This window comes from Strix uralensis, chromosome 1 (genome assembly GCF_047716275.1).
Source record: "Strix uralensis isolate ZFMK-TIS-50842 chromosome 1, bStrUra1, whole genome shotgun sequence".
NCBI classification, from domain to species: Eukaryota; Metazoa; Chordata; class Aves; order Strigiformes; family Strigidae; genus Strix; species Strix uralensis.
Window position 1 is genome coordinate 136,934,352 of NC_133972.1, and position 20,685 is coordinate 136,955,036.

Genomic DNA, 20,685 nt, shown 5'->3' on the forward strand with positions numbered 1-20,685 from the left:
AAAGAATAAGATGGGTTTTTTTCTATGTTTGCCTAGTATTTTTTGTTTTTTCCTTAATAGGAAGTCCATGGCTCTGTCCAGCTCTGGAAAATATAGAACTTTCTTAGCATCTGTTGGGTACTTTATTTTTCATTGAATACCTATTCTTGCCTTATTTTATCAAGATAACTTTAAGTCCTCATTAAAGACTAGTTAATTTGCAAGGCAAAAAAAGCCTGTACATTCAACTACCCCGGATCTTTTCTGGAAAAGCTCCTCTGTGTCCATACAATTTTTGGTACCTTTGGAATTATTTGAAGTTTCAATTATATTATTTCATATGTAGATGATTCAAATTTCCTGAAGTTTTGTATTCACCATGTTACCTGTCTTTTATCTTGATCAAAAGTCACCTCTCTCTTTTAAATCGTATCAGGTGCATAGTGAAGGGTAGGTTGTCATTAAAAAAGCTTTTCATATCTGAATTAACTGTTTCATTCAGACCTGCCCAATGTTGGCTCCTGGGGATTAAGAGCAGCAAGATCTATTTCAATTAATGCAGTGTGAATACTGAATGCTCTTCAGCTCTCAAAACTCTTAACCAGGCTCAATAGATAAAGGTTGCATGAAAGCAGGCTTGGGAATTCAAACTCCAGACAGAGAGCTGCCTTGACAAAGGCTGCTAGCAAAGTGAATTATTTCTAGAAATTTTTGTGTGATATTTTTGGAACTGGTTCTGCCATCCAGTGTGCAATCAGGCTGAGGATCCATTTGAAACTGCTGGACCTTCCATTTGAGATCGGATGTTTTCAGGCAAGCATAGCTGAATATTTTCTATTTCTTTAAGGCCCTATCTGGATGGAATAGTAAGAGATCTACCTGCAGATTATGAAGATGAATTAAAGGAGAGAGCACGTATGCAGCAGATCTCAAGAACTGGAAATTCTAGGTGTGTGGTATACAGTGTTATTTTTCTGAGAATTGCACTACAAAATCATGCTGAAAGGAAAATGTTAGTTTTAAATCCCTAAGGTTTTCTGAAATGGCTGATAGTTTTTTCTGCAGTTAGGCTATAGTAGAAGAAGAAAAACTTGTGTGAGAACAGCTATTGAAGCTTGCATGTCAGTTTTCTTTTTGAAACAATAGATTGCCTATTCTCCAACTGAAGACTTTTAATGCTTAGAATACCGTGGAATCCTTTTTTGATAGTAGTTTTAAAATTCCTTTTTTTCCTCTTGTCTTGGTTTTGCAAGTCCTGAAGTGATCTCAGTGGGTGAGGCAGAAGCAGAACACTTGTAAAGCCCTTACATAAACTCTTGACTGGCACCACTTAGTCTGTCAACATTGTTGAAGTGCTCAACTGAGTCAGTGTTTCTGATGGCTTCAGAAACCACAGGCAAATGAGAACTGTGAGAAATGCCTTTTTGCCAGGCGGCTTCTTCTTTTGCTTGTGATACTTCTTCGGATTTTAGGAAAGCTGTTTGTTATAAATGTATCACACAGTGATGTAAGTACATCTATCATGTTTCACATAGACTGCAAGTAAATTCTGGAGTTTGATCTTTCCATTTTCTTTTTTGTCTTTGCCAGAAATCAGGTACAAATTAGTGCTTCAGCTAATGAACAGGCCAAGTCTGCAGCTGAAATGCCATATGCTACAGGCCTTGTTCTTGGTATGTATAAAAACCTACCTAATGACACTGAGTTAACCTTTCTTTGCGTATTTTATTTTTCTTTGGGAATAATTAAAAACTAGAAAAATTAGCTTTTTCTTTGTGCTAGTTTTTTCCAAGACTGGTACATAAATATTATTTACATAGAGAAAATAAAAACCCCCAACATGTTCCTTTTCCCTGTTAATATAACAGGGCTTTCTAATTAATTCTGAAAGAGTCCAAGTTTCTTTGTAGATTTCATTAACAGTTTAAGACCCAGATACATTCTTAATTGTTTTTATGAAATGAAGTATAGGAGAAATATTAATCTCTGTATTGTTAAAGATATTGACTTGGTATTGAATTTTAGTTGCAGAAATATGGAAAATGGTACTGTTCACAACCTAGTGCAAGAACAAATGATTATGATCATCTCTTACCCCTTAAATGTAGCCACAAAATTTAACAGGGAACATTATTATTGAGCATAGTAGAAATACTGTTGAAAACATAGCATACGTAGCTAAATTAAAAAAATTATAAGGCAAGAATAAAAGAACTGTAGTAATTGTTCAGATGGGAGCCTTTGAAGGCCAGCTACGTTTGAATCGTAGAAAAACTGACTAACAGTAATCAGAGTTATTTCTATTTATTTTTACATTTGAACTTAGCTGATCTTCAGTGCTATATGTGGCAGGTCAATTTTTTGGAACTGTTCAAAGGCAGCATTAAAACAGTGCTGTTGTAATGGTCAGTCTCTGATCTGTTCAGTTGTCTCATTTCTAGTAACTTGAGTGCCAGAGTTGTGAATTTGTATTCCTAGCAATCCTGGTTAGGAGAAGAATATTGTTAGCTATGTTGTATAAAGATTAAATAAATTAAAACTTGAAGTTTTTGGAAATGAGAAGTGATTTCAGACTCCCCAAAAATCACAAATCATGAGGTTATTTTGCACGTTTTAGTCATTTTACAGTGACAATACTTGACAGCACAATAATTGAATAAAAAATTCAGCCAGTCATGCATCATGGGGTTTTTTTGTTGTTTTGTTTTGGTTTAGTTTCTTTGTAGCTTTCTTCACTTTAGTGTTTGCATCTACTTCACTGAAGCTTCGTAGTAACTTTGTGTATGGTAATATCTTAGGAGTCCTTATGTCTGATAGTCATACTATATAGAAAGTTGTGATGATTTTGTTTTTAAAACAGTAGACAACTCCACGCTTATTGTGGGGCAACTACCACAAGTTTAAAGTTTTTTGGGTTCCTCAAAATCCATGTGAGATGTTATCACGGTTTCCTTTTACATATACATATCTGCCAATACTTTGCTAATTCTTGGTAGTCATGGGAACCACCCTAAAAGTGGAGCAATTTGCTTTCCCCCCTGTGGGTTTCACTCTCTTCAGTTTTAAGTTTCATTTTATCAGTGCCTCATAATTTTGGAGTGCCATAGTGTATCTTCCTTAGTCGAGCATTAGGGAAAAAATGTGAAATTTAAGTAACTTGTTTTAGTTGCTGTTTTATCACATAGCTTTGAAATTTGTAGCTTCCTGACTATACAAAAACAGGCAAGCTAGGAAAATACTAATGAAAATTTTAGTAGTTTTGATCATCATACTCCAAACAAACTCTATATGAAAACCAGATACTAGTTTTTTTAGTCAGTAAAGATCCAGTGTTCTTATGTACATTCCCATATCGTATACTTTGCTGTGTTTCATGTTTTAAATTGACTGAAATGCAATGTTTTTGTCCAGTACCTTTTGTGTATTTTGTGGAGCGTTTACGCAAATGTGTGGTCATTTCCATTAGGTGGTCAGGACCGAGAACTTCTCCAAAGGAAAAAAGAGAAATACAGGCAAGAACTAATAGAACAGATGGCTGAGCAACAGCGAAATAAGAGACGGTAATGGAAAGTTACTATATTTTTACAAGATAATGACTGAAATTTAAAGGAATTTAATGAATTCAATGTGGTAAGAATAATTTTCATAACTAAGGAATTCCAACTAGCCTAGGTAATATTGCATCCAATTAAACTTATTGGCATGAGAGCTTTTGTTTTTAATAAACAAATTCACCAGCTTTCAGTGGAACAAAGGAAAAGACAGATTTTTTCATTTTTAAAAAATTATTTTTAGTTTCTTAAGGGTAAGGAAGCTGTAACTGAAGTTATCTTTTGTGCTGGTAGAAGAGTGTCTGATTACTTTGCAAAGTTGAAAATGCATCTTGTTTTGCCCTCCAATTTAGGAAAGTAATCTTTCACTTTCAAAGCACTTGACCATGTGGCTTATGCAGAATAATAAAATAATAATTTCTTGTTTACCTATTAGTAGCTGCCTGCTGAATGATAGTATGGATACATAAAAGCACACAGTGATATCAGTGAAGGGATAAGGAATTAAGTTAATATTGATGGTTTCACTGTGACGAAAAATTGTACATGCTGAACAAGACTAGCCGTGAAATTACAATATAGTGCTTACTGCTGTACTTTTGAATCATTCATTTCAGTATGTTTGTTATAAACTACTTGTAACATGAGTAAAGATCACTTTTAAAGAAACGTACTGAAAGATTCTAATAAAAAGCAATATGCTGGTTTGTCCTTTGATAGTAGTTGGATTTTTATTAGGTGGAATAGATGGTAGCCAGATACTTCTTGAGAGTTCTGTTTATTTACAAATAATATATAGTATCCTTCTTCCCTGACTCCAGAAGAAATTAAGTGGAATTATGTCTTCTGTTATCCTGTGTTTTCAGAGTTATTTTAACTACAGTGTTGTGAGGTGTGTGCTTTGAAAGAATGAGTATATTTTTTACTGCTTTCTGATTTGATCCCCCCCCCCTTTTTTTTAAAAAAAAACCCCAAAAACAGTGAGAAGGAACTTGAACTCTCAGTTGCTGCTTCTGGAGCTCGAGACCCAGAAAAGAAGGTAAGGCACTTGGATTTTCTTTCATCTATATAGAGATCTTTTTATTATGTGTACACTGTGGTTGCTCAGTCACAAAACTCTGTAGAACTTTATAGAATGATAAATGTTATATTTTTTTCTAACAGGTCATTAGCATAAAATAGAATTGAAGCCAAGGATGGTAAGGCTGTAACTCATTACACATGCTTTCAGCTTAAGAGGAAAGTATTTTAATGAAAGTTATCAAACATTTTCTTTTGCTGTGACCAAGTGGAAATTTGGTACAAGCAATAGGTAGCATGGAAAAAAATACTTGGTGTGTAGTGGTAGCCTGTACATGCACACATCAGCAACCTTTCTTTGGGTATGTAAAGTATGCTGCAGAAAGTTTTTGCTGTTTTTCAATTAAAAAAACCCAAAACAGTTGTTTTGCAGCCAAATTGGTATCATTGTAGCAATTTTTAATTTCAAAATTGTAATTATTTTTTAAACTATCTGTGAAGGTTTAGCCCCTGCCGGGGTTTGAGACCATGCGGCCGCTGCCCCTCCCCCACAAAGGGAGTGAAATACAAAGCCCCGAGACTGAGATGAGGAAAGGTTTAATACAGCAGAGCAACAGCAACACAACAAATAATAACAATAACAGTGATAACAATGAACAGAGCAAAGTATATACCCATACAGCAGTGAGAGAACCGGCTGCGCCAACCCACGCGCTCACCGAGCTTGCGCCAGGATGTGACGTCCGCATGGTATCTGAATAACCCGGCTAGAGCTTCCCCCCCACTGCTGGGGAAACTTAACCCTATCCTGGCTAAACCAGGACACTATCAAATGTAGTGTTCAGGATTAGAAGCATTTTTTACAGGATTTTTTAAAAACCAAGATGTTTCATATTGTGTTGCTTTTAAGACTTAATGCAGAGTTACTACTGTCTCCACTTCCTTAGTAAGGTGACTATTGTACTAAGAATTTTCATTAGTGTGTATGAAGGAGTAGATTGTCAGCACTGGTAACGTTACAGTGGACTGATTGTCACAGAACTAATATGATTTGCATGTGTGTTTGCGAAGTGCCTAAAGCTGTTGCATCCTGGGTGCAGTAGAGATCTACTGTTGGAGACATAGGATGGGTAACTTTCTCAAGCAAGAATAAACTGGTTATTAATTTAACTGGTTACCAGTTTAAGTTATCAACAGTGCTGGTTTTTGGGGGAGGCTACAACATAGGAAGGAACTTAGCCATTTCTGGAGAGTTCAGCAGAGATGAAAGGAGCTTTTATTTTCTAGAAAATTAAGATGAATGAATAGCTTTCAGATGCTATTAGTCAGCATGTGAGGCAGGAGACTGAGAATGCATGTAGATAAGTAACGAAGCTGAATCAAAATTCTTACTTCTAAATGGGGAGGGAGAACACTGACAAGTGGTCTGGCTGCATGTTCCTGCCCTCTCTGCTTAAAGCATCTGTAGTGCTTGTTTGATCCTTTTTCCAAACTGATTCAGCTTGGTTAGTGGGCAAAAATACGAATCTTTGTTGCTGCTTTAGTTGACTTGGAGAGGTCAGTTGGCTGATCGGGGATTCAGATGAAAGGGAGAGGGATGGAGTGTACAGCTGGGAGCCAGGCAGGAAAAGAACTAAAACTAGAGCAGAGCATGCCAGCTCTTTTGGCACAGCAGGTTGTAAGGCCAGTGTAAACAGTTTTGCCTAATCAAAACTGACTAGGCAGAAGCATGCTGTGCTGCAGCACTCTATGTACCGTACACATCTAAGTAAGAGACTGAAAAGTGCCTGTTGTAGGAACAAAATTATATCCAGAGCAAGTCCAGGGCATGTATAATGTTTTAAAACCATTAATTTAGCCAAAAGCCTTCAATTAAGTAGAATTGCTACATTCATTAAGCATCAGTCACTGTTAGCTTTAAATTGCCTCTTGGGGAGAGATTCTAATTAGGTGGATTTCTTGATTAATTACACGTTGGTTAAATAGCAATGCCTGATTAAGAATCTATAAATGTAGACTGTTATATGTCGCGCTTGTTTAAAATAAAACAATCCCCAGGATGAACTGAGTACCATAGTCACATCTGAAATTAGCTACAGAGCTGAAATCTGGGGCACTTTGGGAGCACTTCACATTAAACTTGTTAGTGAGAAAGGCTGTTTTAAATGTTCTCCTACTCAAGACACTGGAATTGAAAAGACAAGTTTAAAAAAATAACCTGTAGACTGCTTTATAATTTTCAATTGCTGTAGCTCATATCTATTAACTAATTTTGTATTCACATCTAGAAATCTGAAGTTAAATGTTATAAACAAATATTCATGTCTAGAAAATTTTGAGAATTTGAATCTTAATGCTGTAGTTCATGATTGGTGAGTACTAACTGCCTTGTATATACTGTCTTGCAGCTAAGTGATGAGGAGGTAAACATTTAATATTTTGCTGAAATACTTTTATATTGTAGGGTATATGATATATGATTTGCTGTTACATAGTTAATATTTGCTGGTATTACCTTGCTGGTATTACTTGGAATGCATGTTAATAGAAGCACTATGATGTTAGGACCCGTAAATTCAGAAACAAAATCTGTTATACAATGTATGATTTTTTTTTCTGGTCTTCTATTATATTGGCTCATTTAAACAAAACATTAAAATATTTATGCATAGCAGCTGGTGTAAGGGCTTTCTGGGTGTGATAGGATAGTTCTAAAACTAACTGACTTGCATGCCTTCGCACTATTTGCATGTTGCCTTTGACTTTCTGCTGAGGCTGCCAGTTATCAATAAACATTTGATACTTTTATTATAAAAAGAAAACCCCCCAAATTTTGTAATTTTTATAGTTGAAAAATTTAATAAAAAAAGGAACTTAAAATAATGATATTGCAAGGAAATGTTTATTGGAAAAAGTCTCAGTATGTGCGTGTTTTTAATTTTTACTGATCATGAGCTATTTTAATCTTGGTGCGGGGGGAGGAATTTAGGAACCTTTTCCTGTGCGTAATATGAGAATACTGTCTGTGTAGAAAACTAGCAGCTGTAGAGAACCTGTGGAAATTTTCTGGACAATAACTAGAACCATATACTTCTGAAACCTGCCGTAGAGGTTGGTTTTTGTAAATCTGTGATAAACATGATAGATTTCCATGTAGTATTAGATTTCCAGTAATTCCTTGGGAGAAAAAAATGCAATTACTGGGAATTTGAACAGCTAGTTGGGACCCAGTGAAGTGTTTAATGCAACCAAAATGGAGGTTCAGAATATTTCCTACTAATAACAAGGTAACTGTTGTGGGTTTTTTCTCTCTCTTCTTCCATTTTTTTTTTTTTTTTTTTTTCCCCTTCTTCAGCCAAATAGATTGAAGCAGTTTGGCTTGATAGCAAGAACGTCTGAAGAGAAAGTACCTCCTGAAAAGCCTAGGGTGGCTTTCCAAACTCCAGTGCCTGTCCTTTCAGCCTCTCCACTGAATGAAGACTTTCACAGAGGGCTAGCCAGCACTCTTGGTGAAATAGCAGCTCCCAGGTGCATCACCAATCATGTTCATTTTGCATAGTAAATATGATTGTTGTTAAGCATGTTATTACTGCTAAGGCAGAGCTCAGTGGTGCTATTGATCTTTCTCCAAGGAACCAATGAAGGTAGAAATAATATTTTGACAATTAAGAGAAAACGAAACTACTTTGCACTGAAATAAGCTTTTAATGTCTATTTCTTCACAGTTTATTTTGAAAATTCGGGGGGGGGGGGGGGGCGGGGCTGGATGATCTGTGAAGACAGTTCTCTCTTAGTGGATGTTTGTGTAGAATAAGGGTTGTGCTATAGAAATGATGACCATGCCTGTAATATTGAACCGGGCTGTGAGGATGCTTGGGCGCATGCCCAGAAGAGTCTGTATAGTTAGAAGGCTGGTATGACATGAGTTTGGCCCCTATCAGTTAAGTGATCTCCCAGAGCTAAGCTCAGGAGCAAGGACAGCTTCCACTAGACACTGTGTTTGAGACTAAACTGTATAGGGAGAGAGAAGGAGCTTCAGGCATGTGGCTGAAGCTGTGCTGTGCCACTTGCCCTTTGACCAGAGACTTAATCCTTGACTTGTTTTATTTACTGTTACTGATGTAACCAGTAAGTATCATTAACTTGAGCCAGTTAAAGAAGGTGTGCTTTTTTAAGTTCATTAGATCTCTGGAGTAGTGTGGGTTCATGTACTACTCCCTAAGGGAGGGTTAATTCCCTACTGAGGCTTATTGTGTCTTGTTCCTGCATAGCACTCATGAGAGGTCTTGGGCTGAGCTAAATCTAGAATTTCCCCATATTAAATTCTCTCTCTTTTCAAAAAAATTTCTTTCTTCTTTTAATGATCTCTTTTCAGTTGTACAACAAACCAAAAATTTGGTTTTCTTCTTTAAGGCTTGCACCAATGCCACCACCTCCACCTCCAGTTTTGACAGACAACTATAGAACGCCTTACGATGATGCGTATTACTTCTACGGGGCAAGGAATCCTTTGGATCCCAATCTTGCATATTGTAAGTTGATGATTTTAGGTGGATTGGTTGTTAGAGTGATTCAGATGACTGCTTTTAATCTAGTTAAATGATGAATAATGTAGAACTAGTAAAAGCAATTTAAACCTATTTCTTAGACATGCATTGAATGAAAAGTAGGGGTTTTTTCAATAGTGGTTTTGAATGAAGTGGTTTTCTCCAACAGCAAAAGGTGCTATGGCTTCCAGAAATCTTATTCATTGCTTGAATAAGCTCTAGTCTCAGCTACTTTGCCATTACTCCTCCCAGTTAATTTTCTTTATAGTTTTGATAATCAAAACATTATTTTCTAAAATTGCTAAAATCATAATGTCATTGATTACATATTTAGGTGGTGTTACAATTTCAGATATAATTTGCAATATTTTTAAAGGAACTGTAGGAAGTAATCAAACATTTTATTTTAAGAACTTTTTTTTTAAGCTACCCTTTGACTGCTTCATGATGATTTCATGAGTGAAACAACTGTTATGTGTGTGAGGAGAGACTGGATTGTGTGGTGTTTGTTTAGGTTTTTATTTAGGGGAAAAACCAGAAACACTTTTTGAAATTTGTTCTGCTACTCTCATAGAAAAGTTAAAATAAAAGAGAAAAAACCCTTACAATAATAACTGTTTTGCTGGTTGATTTGAATGAGATTTGTATCTACTGGGGAATTTCAGGAATGCTAGGAATTTAAGAGCACACATTTTTAGATTTTTTTTTTTCTCCAGTGTAAATTTCTCCCTATCTTGAAATATAATAGCTTATGGTTTGCAAGAGATTTTTTTTTTTCTGTTTTTTAAGTTCCAGGCACCTTTTTCTACCTTTTCTTTGTAAGATTATTTTCAGATCACAGTTTTAACTCACAGAAGTTTTGGGGTTTTTTTTGAGTTTGTTTGGTGTGTGTTTTGTGTTTTTTTTTTTTTTTCTTTTTGTGTTTTATTTTGGTGTTTGTTGTTTGTTTGTTTTTTTAATCCTTGTATCAATATAACCTCTAGGGTAAAATGGCTTACAGTTTAGAGTATTAAAGAAACTAATACTTAAAATTCACATTCAAGAGTTAGGTTGTCTTAAAGCTTGTTGTCACAAACTGGCATGTTGCTAGTGCTTAAAATCTGAAAGTGTGAAATTGTTTTAGAGATGCATCTCTTACTATCTTGAACACAAGCAGTAGTATGCACAGTAATTTCAAGCCCTGCTGTGGCAGAGTGCTACAGGTCCTATTTCAGTAAGAGTACAGATGCCAGATGTACTGCATTTCTGCAGGAGGCAGTGGAGCTCTCCTCACAGCAGAGGACACATTTGGAAAGCATGAGGCCAAGTGTTACATTGAGAGTTAATTTATTTTTGTTAGTTGATTGTAGAATATGTTAATGAAGACATTTGTAAATTTTAAAGGGATTTTTGAATTTAAGAAATAGATTTGTACCTTGGCATTGTATTTTCTTGCTTTAGAGGGCATTAAGGATTAGCTAAGTTTGTTATAGAAGTTGAGACTCTGGTTTGTTATTCTGCAGTCACAGAGTTTGAGCAGTGAGCTCTGTTAAGCTTTTTTAAGTAATGGCAAACGTTTATATCTGAGCATTCAGAATTTAAAATAGCAATTTTTTTACTGTGTAGATGGTACAGGTATGATGGGAATGCAACCCACACCTAATCTGGATCCTCCTTTAGGCCAAGCCCTGGGAGAGCAATCAGTGTAAGTAATACCTGTATTCATATTCTTAGTTTGTATTTCTCTGTATTGATACATACACTTTTCATGGTGGGAGTATTTTGCTGACGACATATGCTTTTGAAATAAAGTGTGTTAAAGGCAACTCTTCAAACTTCTAATTAAGAATTTCTATCTAAATAATAATTTAGTGAAGTCTATTTTTGTATGGATTTATGAAAATGTTTGAGATTATAAACTGCCAGGCTGTGGAAAACAACAGTTCTTACAGGGATTATTTTGGTTTTAAATTTTTTTTAAAACACCACCCCCACCCCAGACCCTATGATGTTTTCCTTTTATATGTGTGGTTTTCTAATACAGAAGTAACACTGGACAGAGGAATACAGGAGACAGACAAAGAAGCATAGGAGTATTTTCTGAAGAAAAACCAAAGTCTTCCAAAGAGGCAATATTATCTTATCAACAAGAATTACAACAGCAGGTACTGAGTGATAAAGCTTTGGATGCTTTCTTCTTTTACTTTTTAACGTATCATTGTAACTGTAGTACTCTTTCAAACATATTGATTTAGTTTACAAGTAAAAAACTTTCTTAACTCTCCCTCCCTTATCACTTCCTTCCTCCCATTCCTCTGATCCTGCTTTAGCTTATTTTAGCTCTTCAGGTGGACAGTAAGCTCTTCAGGGTTTTTTTTTGTCAGAGAGAATGTTAAGACCGACAGAAAACAGATTAATAGATTAGTTCCAGGCATGGTGTTTTATATAATTATTTTCATAAGCATAAGAACCTGTATCTTAAAACAATGAGTTCTGTTGCTCTGGTATTCCTATTGAAAGATTGCTTTTGAGCATTATTGCTGTAATTACTAGAAACACTCCAATTTCAGTAAGTTCTTCATGATCATTTGGATACTAATTCAAAAGCCTTCCTAATGTTTACTTCCAGTGTGCTTGTAGGTCGTGTCTTACCTCTTTTCAGCTTCCTTTTTGATAGACTAGACAAATTTCTTGAGTCTCCAGTCTTCCGCTAGACATCCTAGTTCCCTACTCATTTTTGTGGCCTTTTGCTGCTGCTGCACCTTGTGGGAGTTTATATTTATAAAATGTATTTGACCATGATAAGACATGTTATTTCAGAAGAGATTTTGCTAGAGCCCAGTTCAATGTCACTAACATTTTCTTATCTTATTCTTCTTTATGTATTTCTTCAGCAGAGGTAAATAATTGCTACAAAAATATTCTAGTTCTAATTAGGATTGTGCATAGGGATAAAGGAGAGGCTGCAATCAAGGTCAAATTAAGCATAAAATAAACATTTAGGAATAGTGTCTGATATTGCACTTACGCTTCTCTGAAGGGATTTTCTCACTATAGTCTTAAGTAAATTTTATCCTGCCACAATCTGACATAAAGGTCTAATAAACGTGGCATGATACAGTCTTTCAAAGTTACGCTGCTTGTGGTTGAAAGCGAACAGAAGGTATTCTGCTTTTTTCCTATAGACAAACCTGACTGACCATTTGTGTTGACTCATTATCTCTCTTATGAAATTGTCTGACTACTTGATAAAGGGAAATGTTTATCTAATGCACAGAAGAAACAAACTTAAGAAAAAATACATTAATATATTTCAGCTACATAAATAGTAGGTAATGTTTTAAAAGCTTTGAATAGAAGATGGACTTTTTCTAACAGCTGTTCTCTTTATAAATGCTACATTAAGTTATTAGGAGACTTAGTTGTATAAATCTAACCTGATTTTGAAGAAAAGGAAGACCAAACCATATGAACAGGTCTGCATTATTTGCATACATCATCATGTATTACTGCAGAAAACTATTTCATAAGTGGTTATAGAATTGTGTAGCATTATATTAAGGCATTTATTGTTAGGAGTCTTTCTTTATCTCATGTCATCTCTAGTCTAAGTTGGTTAAACAAAATATACCAGGTTGATAGAAGCAAGTGCTGTAGTATTGTCGAATTTTGTCTGTTTAGTTTTCAGGCAGTATAAACTTCTGTATGAAAGATCCAAAGATATGGGACTTGTGATCTACTGCATGTGTCAGATGTGAACATTTCTGGAACTTGGAAGTCTTATAATGTGTATCTGTATGTTTCTCTGTGAGTGTGCATGTTTTGACAACAGTATTCAATGCACTGTCTGCCATATAGGCAATGGAGTGTTTGCGATTTACTTGATATAGATGGGGGAATAAGTAATGATAGCATTCAGCTTGCTCCATTAACTTTTTATTAAAATTATACTTAATGTGATATTTTTATGTAACTGACTTTGGTTGGTTTGTTTGTAGATAAGAGAGAGAGAGGAACGACGCAGACAAGAGAAAGAGGAGAAGGAGCGCTATGAAGCCAAGTTAGAAACAGAAATGAGGAATTACAACCCCTGGGGAAAAGGTGGTGGTGGTGCTCCTCTCAGAGATGCAAAAGGAAATCTGATAAGTATGTTTGCCAAAACTATGGGTTGTCTTTCCAAGATTGATGTTTTCTTGCTCTTGAAAGGGCTCTATTCAGATATGTTATTCCTTGTTTTGTAACACTGGTAGCCCTTTATTGACAAATAGATGTACTTGTTTCGAGCAGATGCACTCTAGGAATATTTGAGTAAAATTATTTTGATTTCTGTAGAATCATTCAAAGAGTACAATTTGAACAAAATGGGAAAACCATGTCAACCATAAGTGAAGATACAGTGCAATGGTAAAGGGAGAAGGAGGAAAACAAGCTGTTAGAATCATCTGCAATACAAATCTGCTAAAGACTGTTGTGAAGACTTTTATTTAAACATTTTCCAGGAACAGGGTTGGTTTTATTGTTTTTCTTTTTAAAAATAACTTCTAGGCTTAGAAAGCTCTACTTGTGACATGGAAAATGGAAGCATGTTTGAATAAATATATAAAGCTAAGTGGAATATTTAAATTTCCCCAAGTAACACTGCTGGTAAATGGCTATATAAATAGAAGTCAGCACTAATGTTTTTTAAGGTTTATTTTTTTCCAAGTGCTGTATTATACAAGATGGGAGTGGTTAGCTGGGAGATAGCTATGATCTCAGCAAGTTGTTCATCCACCCCTCCAGTAACACAGAATCACAAAATCATCTAGGTTGGAAAAGACCTTGAAGATCATCTAGTCCAACCATTAACCTAACATTGACAGTTCCCAACTACACCATATCCCTCAGCGCTTTGTCAGCCTGACTCTTAAACACCTCCAGGGATGGGGACTCCACCACTGCCCTGGGCAGCCCATTCCAACGCCTAACAACCCGTTCTGTAAAGAAATGCTTCCTAATATCCAGTCTAAACCTTCCCTGGCGCAACTTGAGGCCATTCCCTCTTGTCCTGTTGCTTATTACTTGGTTAAAGAGACTCATCCCCAGCTCTCTGCAACCTCCTTTCAGGTAGTTGTAGAGGGCGATGAGGTCTCCCCTCAGCCTCCTCTTCTCCAGACTAAACACCCCCAGTTCCCTCAGCCGCTCCTCGTACGACATGTGCTCCAGACCCTTCACCAGCTTCGTTGCCCTTCTCTGGACACGCCTGAGTAATTCAATGTCCTTTTTGTAGTGAGGGGCCCAAAACTGAACACAGTAATCGAGGGGCAGCCTCACCAGTGCCAGGTACAGGGTAAGATCCCTTCCCTGTCCCTGCTGGCCACGCTATTTCTGATACGAGCAAAGATAGACATAGGATTAAAATTCAAATTCCTGATCCTGGTTCCTAGCAAACCCTACAGGAATAGTTCATATAAAATAAAAATAGTACTTGGTAGGCACAATTAGATTTATATATTTCAAAATCTTGGCCTCTGCTAGCTCTCTTCATTCTTGCCTTTAGCAGCTGAGTGAGTGGGTCTTACAATTTTATAAGTATTTGTCGTGGTTTAACCCCAGCTGGCAACTAAGCCCCACACAGCCGCTTGCTCACTCCCCCGCAGTGGGATGGGAAAGAGAATCAGAAGAGTAAAAGTGAGAAAACTTGTGGGTTGAGATAAAGGCAGTTTAATAAGTAAAGCAAAAACCATGCATGCAAGCAAAGCAAAACAAGGAATTCATTCACCACTTCCCATCGGCAGGCAGGAGTTCACCCATCTCCAGGAAAGCAGGGCTTCACCATGCATAATGGTTACTTGGGAAGACAAATGCCATCACTCCAAATAACCCCTGCTTCCTCCTCCTTCTCCCAGCTTTATATGCTGAGCATGGTGTCATATGGTGTGGGATATCCCTTTGGTCAGTTGGGGTCAGCTGTCCCAGCTGTGTCCCTTCCCAACTTCTTGTGTGCCCCCAGCCTGCTCCCTGGTGGCATGGGGTGAGAAGTGGAAAAGACCTTGACTCTGTGTAAGCACTGCTCAGCAGTAACAAAAACATTCCTGTGTTAGCAACACTGTTTCCAGCACAAATCCAAAACATAGCCCCATATTAGCTACTGTGAAGAAAATTAACTCTGTCCCAGCCAAAACCAGCACACTATTGATTTCTAACGTAAAACAAATTGATTTTCTTGTTACTGGAAGATGATGTTGAATTCTGATTAGATTTTTAAAATATGTCTCCTGGTAATAAACTATAAGAATTTTCAAAGCATGGAACACTTACTGGATAACAGTTTATATATAAAGAATTAGTTTCAGATTTATGACACCTGAGTGACATACGGCTAAATTCATAGTGTAGTTTGAGGGTAGGGGGTAAAGTTTAAATGCTTTTTAAATACTGTGTGCCCAAATAATAAGTTTAGAAACTTGTGTTGAGGATGAAAGCTAGTGTTTATCCCCAGAGCATATAGAAGTGTTCACTAGCGCTGCATTTAAGTGTCTGGCTTCTTTCTCTAGGCTTTACAGTGGTGTGAGTAGAGTGTGTCAGAGGAAAATGTAGGTCTCTCATATTAGCCTGAGCTCTGCATGTACCTGCTGAGAAGCTTATCTTGGTCCGTAAATGAGGAACCAAGAGAAAGAAGTTTCTTAGCCTGTTTTCCTGAATTACACATGTAAAGTTACTTTTCCCACCAGTTTAGCACCATGATGGATAAGCTATGAGTCAAATGTCATGAAACATAACATGCTTTCTGCCATGTCTCTCTCTTATGCAGTGTGACTTGTCTTTTTATCCTCTTGAAAATGTCTGTAAATCGCTTTTGAGACTCTGATGTATGCAAAGGCTGCTTTACAGAGAGGGATGTAATTTAAAGTTCTTGGAATCTGTGTGCTTAAATGACTACAGTAATTCATAATTATCAGAAACACTACTTTAAAAGATAATCTGAAAACTGTAGTACTTTCTTGTTTTGATACGAGCCTTCTAGATATAGTATGGTAACACTTCAAAATCAGCTGAAATTAACATCTTTGATCAGGATTTTTATGGCAACTGAGAGGCTCCATGCAAGTTTTGGTGAAAATGTTGGATGACATTGTTTTGCTTACATACAGAAATCTGCACCTGGATTATTACTAAAGACATGAAGAGCAAAATACACTTTAATGGTTCAGTTGTGCTTATTGCCCTTCGCAGTAACCAATTAGAGATTCAGTACTTAAAATATCAGTACTAAACTCAAAAGTATTTTACAGCTTTAAGGAAATAGAAGAAGGGGTGGTTTCTAAATACATGCTTGTCAACACAGAGACTTGTCAGTCATTTTTGTCTTGGAGCTCTTTATCTTTCAATTTCATAGCATTTCTGGGCTGGAGAGAGGGGAGGTTTGCTGTGAAGAATCACTCCTGGCTAAAGAAAACCAACAACATAAATTTTTAATCAGTGAATTCCTAATGACTGTTATTTCACCTATAGCTTCTATGTTCTTGTCTTTGCTGAAACTTTTTGTTCCCATAGGTGGTATGCCCAGGAAAAGTGGAGTCTGCTCAAAAATCCCTGTATTTTTGAGAATCTATAGTGAATGTGCCTCTTATGAGAACAAAACATTATAAACAGTTATTTCCCCTTTCCTTTAGCGGACTTGAATATGATGCACAAGCAAAATGAAGATGCATATCTTAATCCAGAGGCAAGACTATATGAAGATAAAAGGGCTATTGTCTCTGTTGACCTAAGTTTGGCCTCCCCAAGACCTGAGAACACAGAAGCCTCTACAAATAAAATAGCAGGTTTTTAAGAATACTGTATTACAGCTCTAATTAATTATAGGTCTTAGTGATCGAAGTTCTCTAGTTTCCTTATTCCTTTCTAGCAGTTCTATGATAGTATTAGTGCTCGCTACCTGCGAAGTCAGTATCATGCTCCTTTCCCAAACTTCTTTGTTGCTGTCACTGTGTGCACTGAAAATGTATTTTCTTATCTAGTGATAACTAATAGTAGTGATAACTAATAACTGTTTTAGCACTGGTCAGGAAAACTATTAGTTTTCCATGTTCAGTATTATCTAATCAAATCTTCATACATATTTGTGTTTTAAATGACACAATAAAATATAAATGTGTAACAGGAGAGAAGATAGAATACAAGGAGGAGGGTCTGCAGGTGTATGATATTACAGATTAAGATGAAATTGGTACAGTAAATAGGTTAACAAGTTCTAAAAAGTTACAGGTAGATTGGGTACATATGCAGCCCTGTGCACTGCCTCCAAGTTTTAGGAATTTTATTTTATTTTCCTATTTAAAAATCTAATACATCTTTTTCATGTTTTGTGAGACATCTAAATGAGAGCTGTGGTACTCCAGACCTGCCCCTAGTCTGGGATGGGCAAAGGCCAGGATCAGTGGTGGTCTTCTCAAGTTAACTTACATGCTTCTTTTCTTTCTCCTGTCTGAACTGTTGCACTTCTATATGAAGAATTACATGGTATTTGGGGCATGGATCTACTTTGCATGATTGCAATTCAGTGTCCTGACCACTGGCTGTAGAATCAGTTTTTTTGTTTGTTCTGTCCCCCCTCTTGCTTTCTCCCTAATACAGTTTATGTGTAACCATTTAGTAAGAAGTGAAACAGGCAAGGCCAATAAAGTAATAATGCAGAATAGCAAAGAGTCCCCTGGTTAGATCACTTGCTTTGGGATCAGGAGGTGGTGCAGATCACAATGTGATCTTTATAGTCTCGTATCTTCCATTTGATTAGTCAGGCAGTAAAGTGGCTTTATGTAGGTTTTGGGTGTTGGTTGGTTGGTTTTTGTGGGGTTTTTTTGTACACCGCCCCATTAAAAGAGGAACTTGCAGGATAGTAGTTGGTACACAGTAAGTTCATTCCTTGATACCTTCCATAGTAACTTGCCTGTCTTGTGTCCATGCCTTTCAAATGGTATATAAACTTTATTCTGCTTTTTTGCATGGAATATATCAGTTTGAAGGAAATCTATCCTGAAAGAGCCACATGTAAATTTAGTTATGTTTTGGAAGAATTCAGTGATTCCTTGTAAGGAAAAATAATACTGACCTCAAAGTGTACTCCTTGGTACGCAAGCACGTGCTCCTGAAGCTAGGCTGTAGCAGTAAGCATATGCATTCCTATGGGAATAAGTGTATGTGTTATTTCTGCTTTCATCTGTCTTGGATGGTACATCTCCCTATAGGGGAATGTAAGGGGGGAACATGAGAACAGCTACAGCTGCGTTCATTTCAGCTCAGTGGAGCTATGGCTCTTGCACATCTCTGAGGCACTGTCCTTTGGAGCAGATATGATATGAATGAAGAACGTGCTGTGTCAGCTGAAAAGTCAACACAACTTAATCTACTTTTCCTTTACTTGCTTCCTTTCTCTTCTGCTTCCTGTAGGGATCCTGTTCTGCAAAACCTGTTCTGTGTGGTTTCTGAGTTAATCCTCCTAGCTAGAGCTTCTGGGACTGTATGGTTATGATGCATTTGTAACTCGGGGCTAAAGAAAACCTGACGCTTCAAACTTCATAGTATGGAAGGCACCTTATGCTGGCAGAATTCAATTTTCTGACTGCTTAGAATTTTATTTGCCAGTTTTGGGCTTTGTTTTTTGTACTGTCCATTGGTATTTTACCTAAATATTTGTTCTGTTAAGATGTTCTGTTTTTAAAGAGTGAATAGACCCAAGGAACAGAACTATGTGTGCTAAATCAGAGTAATTGTAAGCAGTAAAGTTATGAGATGTAAAAACTTTGCTACTCTAATTAACTTACGGGTAACATTTTTAGATACTAAACTGTTGATGGGACAGTAGAATATATGACTTCTATAGGTGTAATTTTGTAAAAAGACAACTTGCTTGGACATAATTAATTGAGCAGTTAAAATCTGACAATATTCTAGTCAGACAATGTAAGAACTTTTAATCCCAGCTACTGTTTTCAGCTATAGCTATAAGTATCTCAGATTCCTGCTTCTTCACTCTGGCTTGTTGTCTTAGATTTGCTTTGATTTTTAACTTCCTCCCCTCCCTTAGGTTTTACATTTGCACAGACCTCTCCTTTTGCTCGAGGTAATGTGTTTGGTGAACCACCATCTCCACAGCATCTTAAGCGACAGGAGTCATACAAGAACTTTCTTCGTCTACAGGTGAATGCATATACCGGTTATCATCTAGTTAAATAAGTTTTTAAAAGAGGGATTACAATCAAAGTAAATATGGTACTGCTGACCAAAGACCTTATCCAGTCATAGCTAATTCTGTGCACAAGAGGTGTACCTAGAGCTATATATGCTATTGAGTCTCTCAGATCTTGCCTTACGTAAGAAATGCCTATAAAAGTGATGCTATTAATAGTTGGCTTCATTAATCTAGATTCTGTTTGGTTTTTTTTTTCTAAGTATAGCTGTCTAAATACAGTATTGAGTTCTCAAACTCTGTATACAGTACAAGTTTGCATACATAAATATTTAAAGAAACAGATGTTTGCCTTTGGAAGTCTATATGATACAAATGCATGTTCATCAGAATGAAATGGTGATCAGTGAGGCAATAATAATAATATAGTTATTTATTGATGGGTATATAACACGTGATTGTTCTTCTACTAGCTTCTGTCTTCTGTCCATAATACTTCGCATATAATCTTATGCCACAAGAATTAAATACCAATTTAATTAAATATCAATATCAAAGAGATCCTAGATAATTTAAAATAGAGTATGAATGTCATACAGTAGTTTGACGTGGATCTCTTAAAAAGAAAAGATCAAGGTTTTTTTCATGTGTAGTGGTGCCAGAAAGAATAAAGAATGGGCAGACCTTTGACTTCAGTAAGTCTCTCACAGCCGTGTCTAAAAATATTACACTTTTGGAAAGGAAAAAGGTAATTGCTCTGTCTTTTTTGGTTTGGTTTCCCATCTTCCATTATTTAATCAGTGAAGAAAAGTGATATTCCAGCACATCCGGAGTAGAGTGTTAGGAAATATGCAGGTTTTATTAGTAGCATTTATGATCAGTGCTCTTACTGGAGGGTGGTTCAGTAAATAGTGGCCAGAAAGTAGTAGTAAAATATCATCTAATTTTAAAAGAATTCTGGAGGTGAAGCATAAGACTGGCTCTAGAATTATTCCGGTGGCTCCATGCAGTCTTCGACTGCAAAAGTCCATAGAAGATCATGGTGGTAAATGTTCATCAGATTATTGGTGGCTATTGACAGTTGAATATATTTTTGCTTTATTTTCTAGATTGAAGAAAAGAGACGTAGGGAAGAAGCAGAGCGAGAAAAACTTAGAATGGAAGACGAAAAAGAAGAGAAACGACTAGCTGAACAGAGGATGAAAATTCGGAAAGCATATGAAGTTGAACAAGAAGAGAAAAGAAGGAAAGAGGAGGAGGTGCAGTATTTTGATACCTTGACTTTTTTCCATCTTAAACTAACCCTTTGTAACATTTGTCCTCTAGATTAAGAAGGTAAACTGAGAAGTGTCCTGTCAATTGCTCTTTGTTTTTAAAAGGGCCAGAGGAGAGGTAGAAAGTTGTGTGAACTAGCACATTCTTCTCACTCTTTATGGTA

General features: G+C 36.5%; 1 protein-coding gene across 16 annotated transcripts in view; it reads left to right on the forward strand.

The window, feature by feature from the left end:
- CSPP1 (centrosome and spindle pole associated protein 1) overlaps positions 1-20,685 on the forward strand; it is a 67,630-nt gene that overhangs the window by 24,756 nt on the left and 22,189 nt on the right. For 14 of the 16 annotated variants that reach the window (XM_074882639.1, XM_074882591.1, XM_074882625.1 and 11 more), the window contains 12 exons: positions 827-928; positions 1,570-1,652; positions 3,446-3,539; positions 4,512-4,569; positions 7,906-8,078; positions 8,964-9,082; positions 10,703-10,781; positions 11,121-11,241; positions 13,075-13,222; positions 16,732-16,884; positions 19,146-19,258; positions 20,357-20,506. In XM_074882639.1, the coding sequence (XP_074738740.1) occupies positions 827-928; positions 1,570-1,652; positions 3,446-3,539; positions 4,512-4,569; positions 7,906-8,078; positions 8,964-9,082; positions 10,703-10,781; positions 11,121-11,241; positions 13,075-13,222; positions 16,732-16,884; positions 19,146-19,258; positions 20,357-20,506 (1,393 nt within the window). The remainder of the gene's footprint in view (positions 1-826; positions 929-1,569; positions 1,653-3,445; positions 3,540-4,511; positions 4,570-7,905; positions 8,079-8,963; positions 9,083-10,702; positions 10,782-11,120; positions 11,242-13,074; positions 13,223-16,731; positions 16,885-19,145; positions 19,259-20,356; positions 20,507-20,685) is intronic. The other 2 variants (XM_074882601.1, XM_074882593.1) reach the window with 2 other exon arrangements.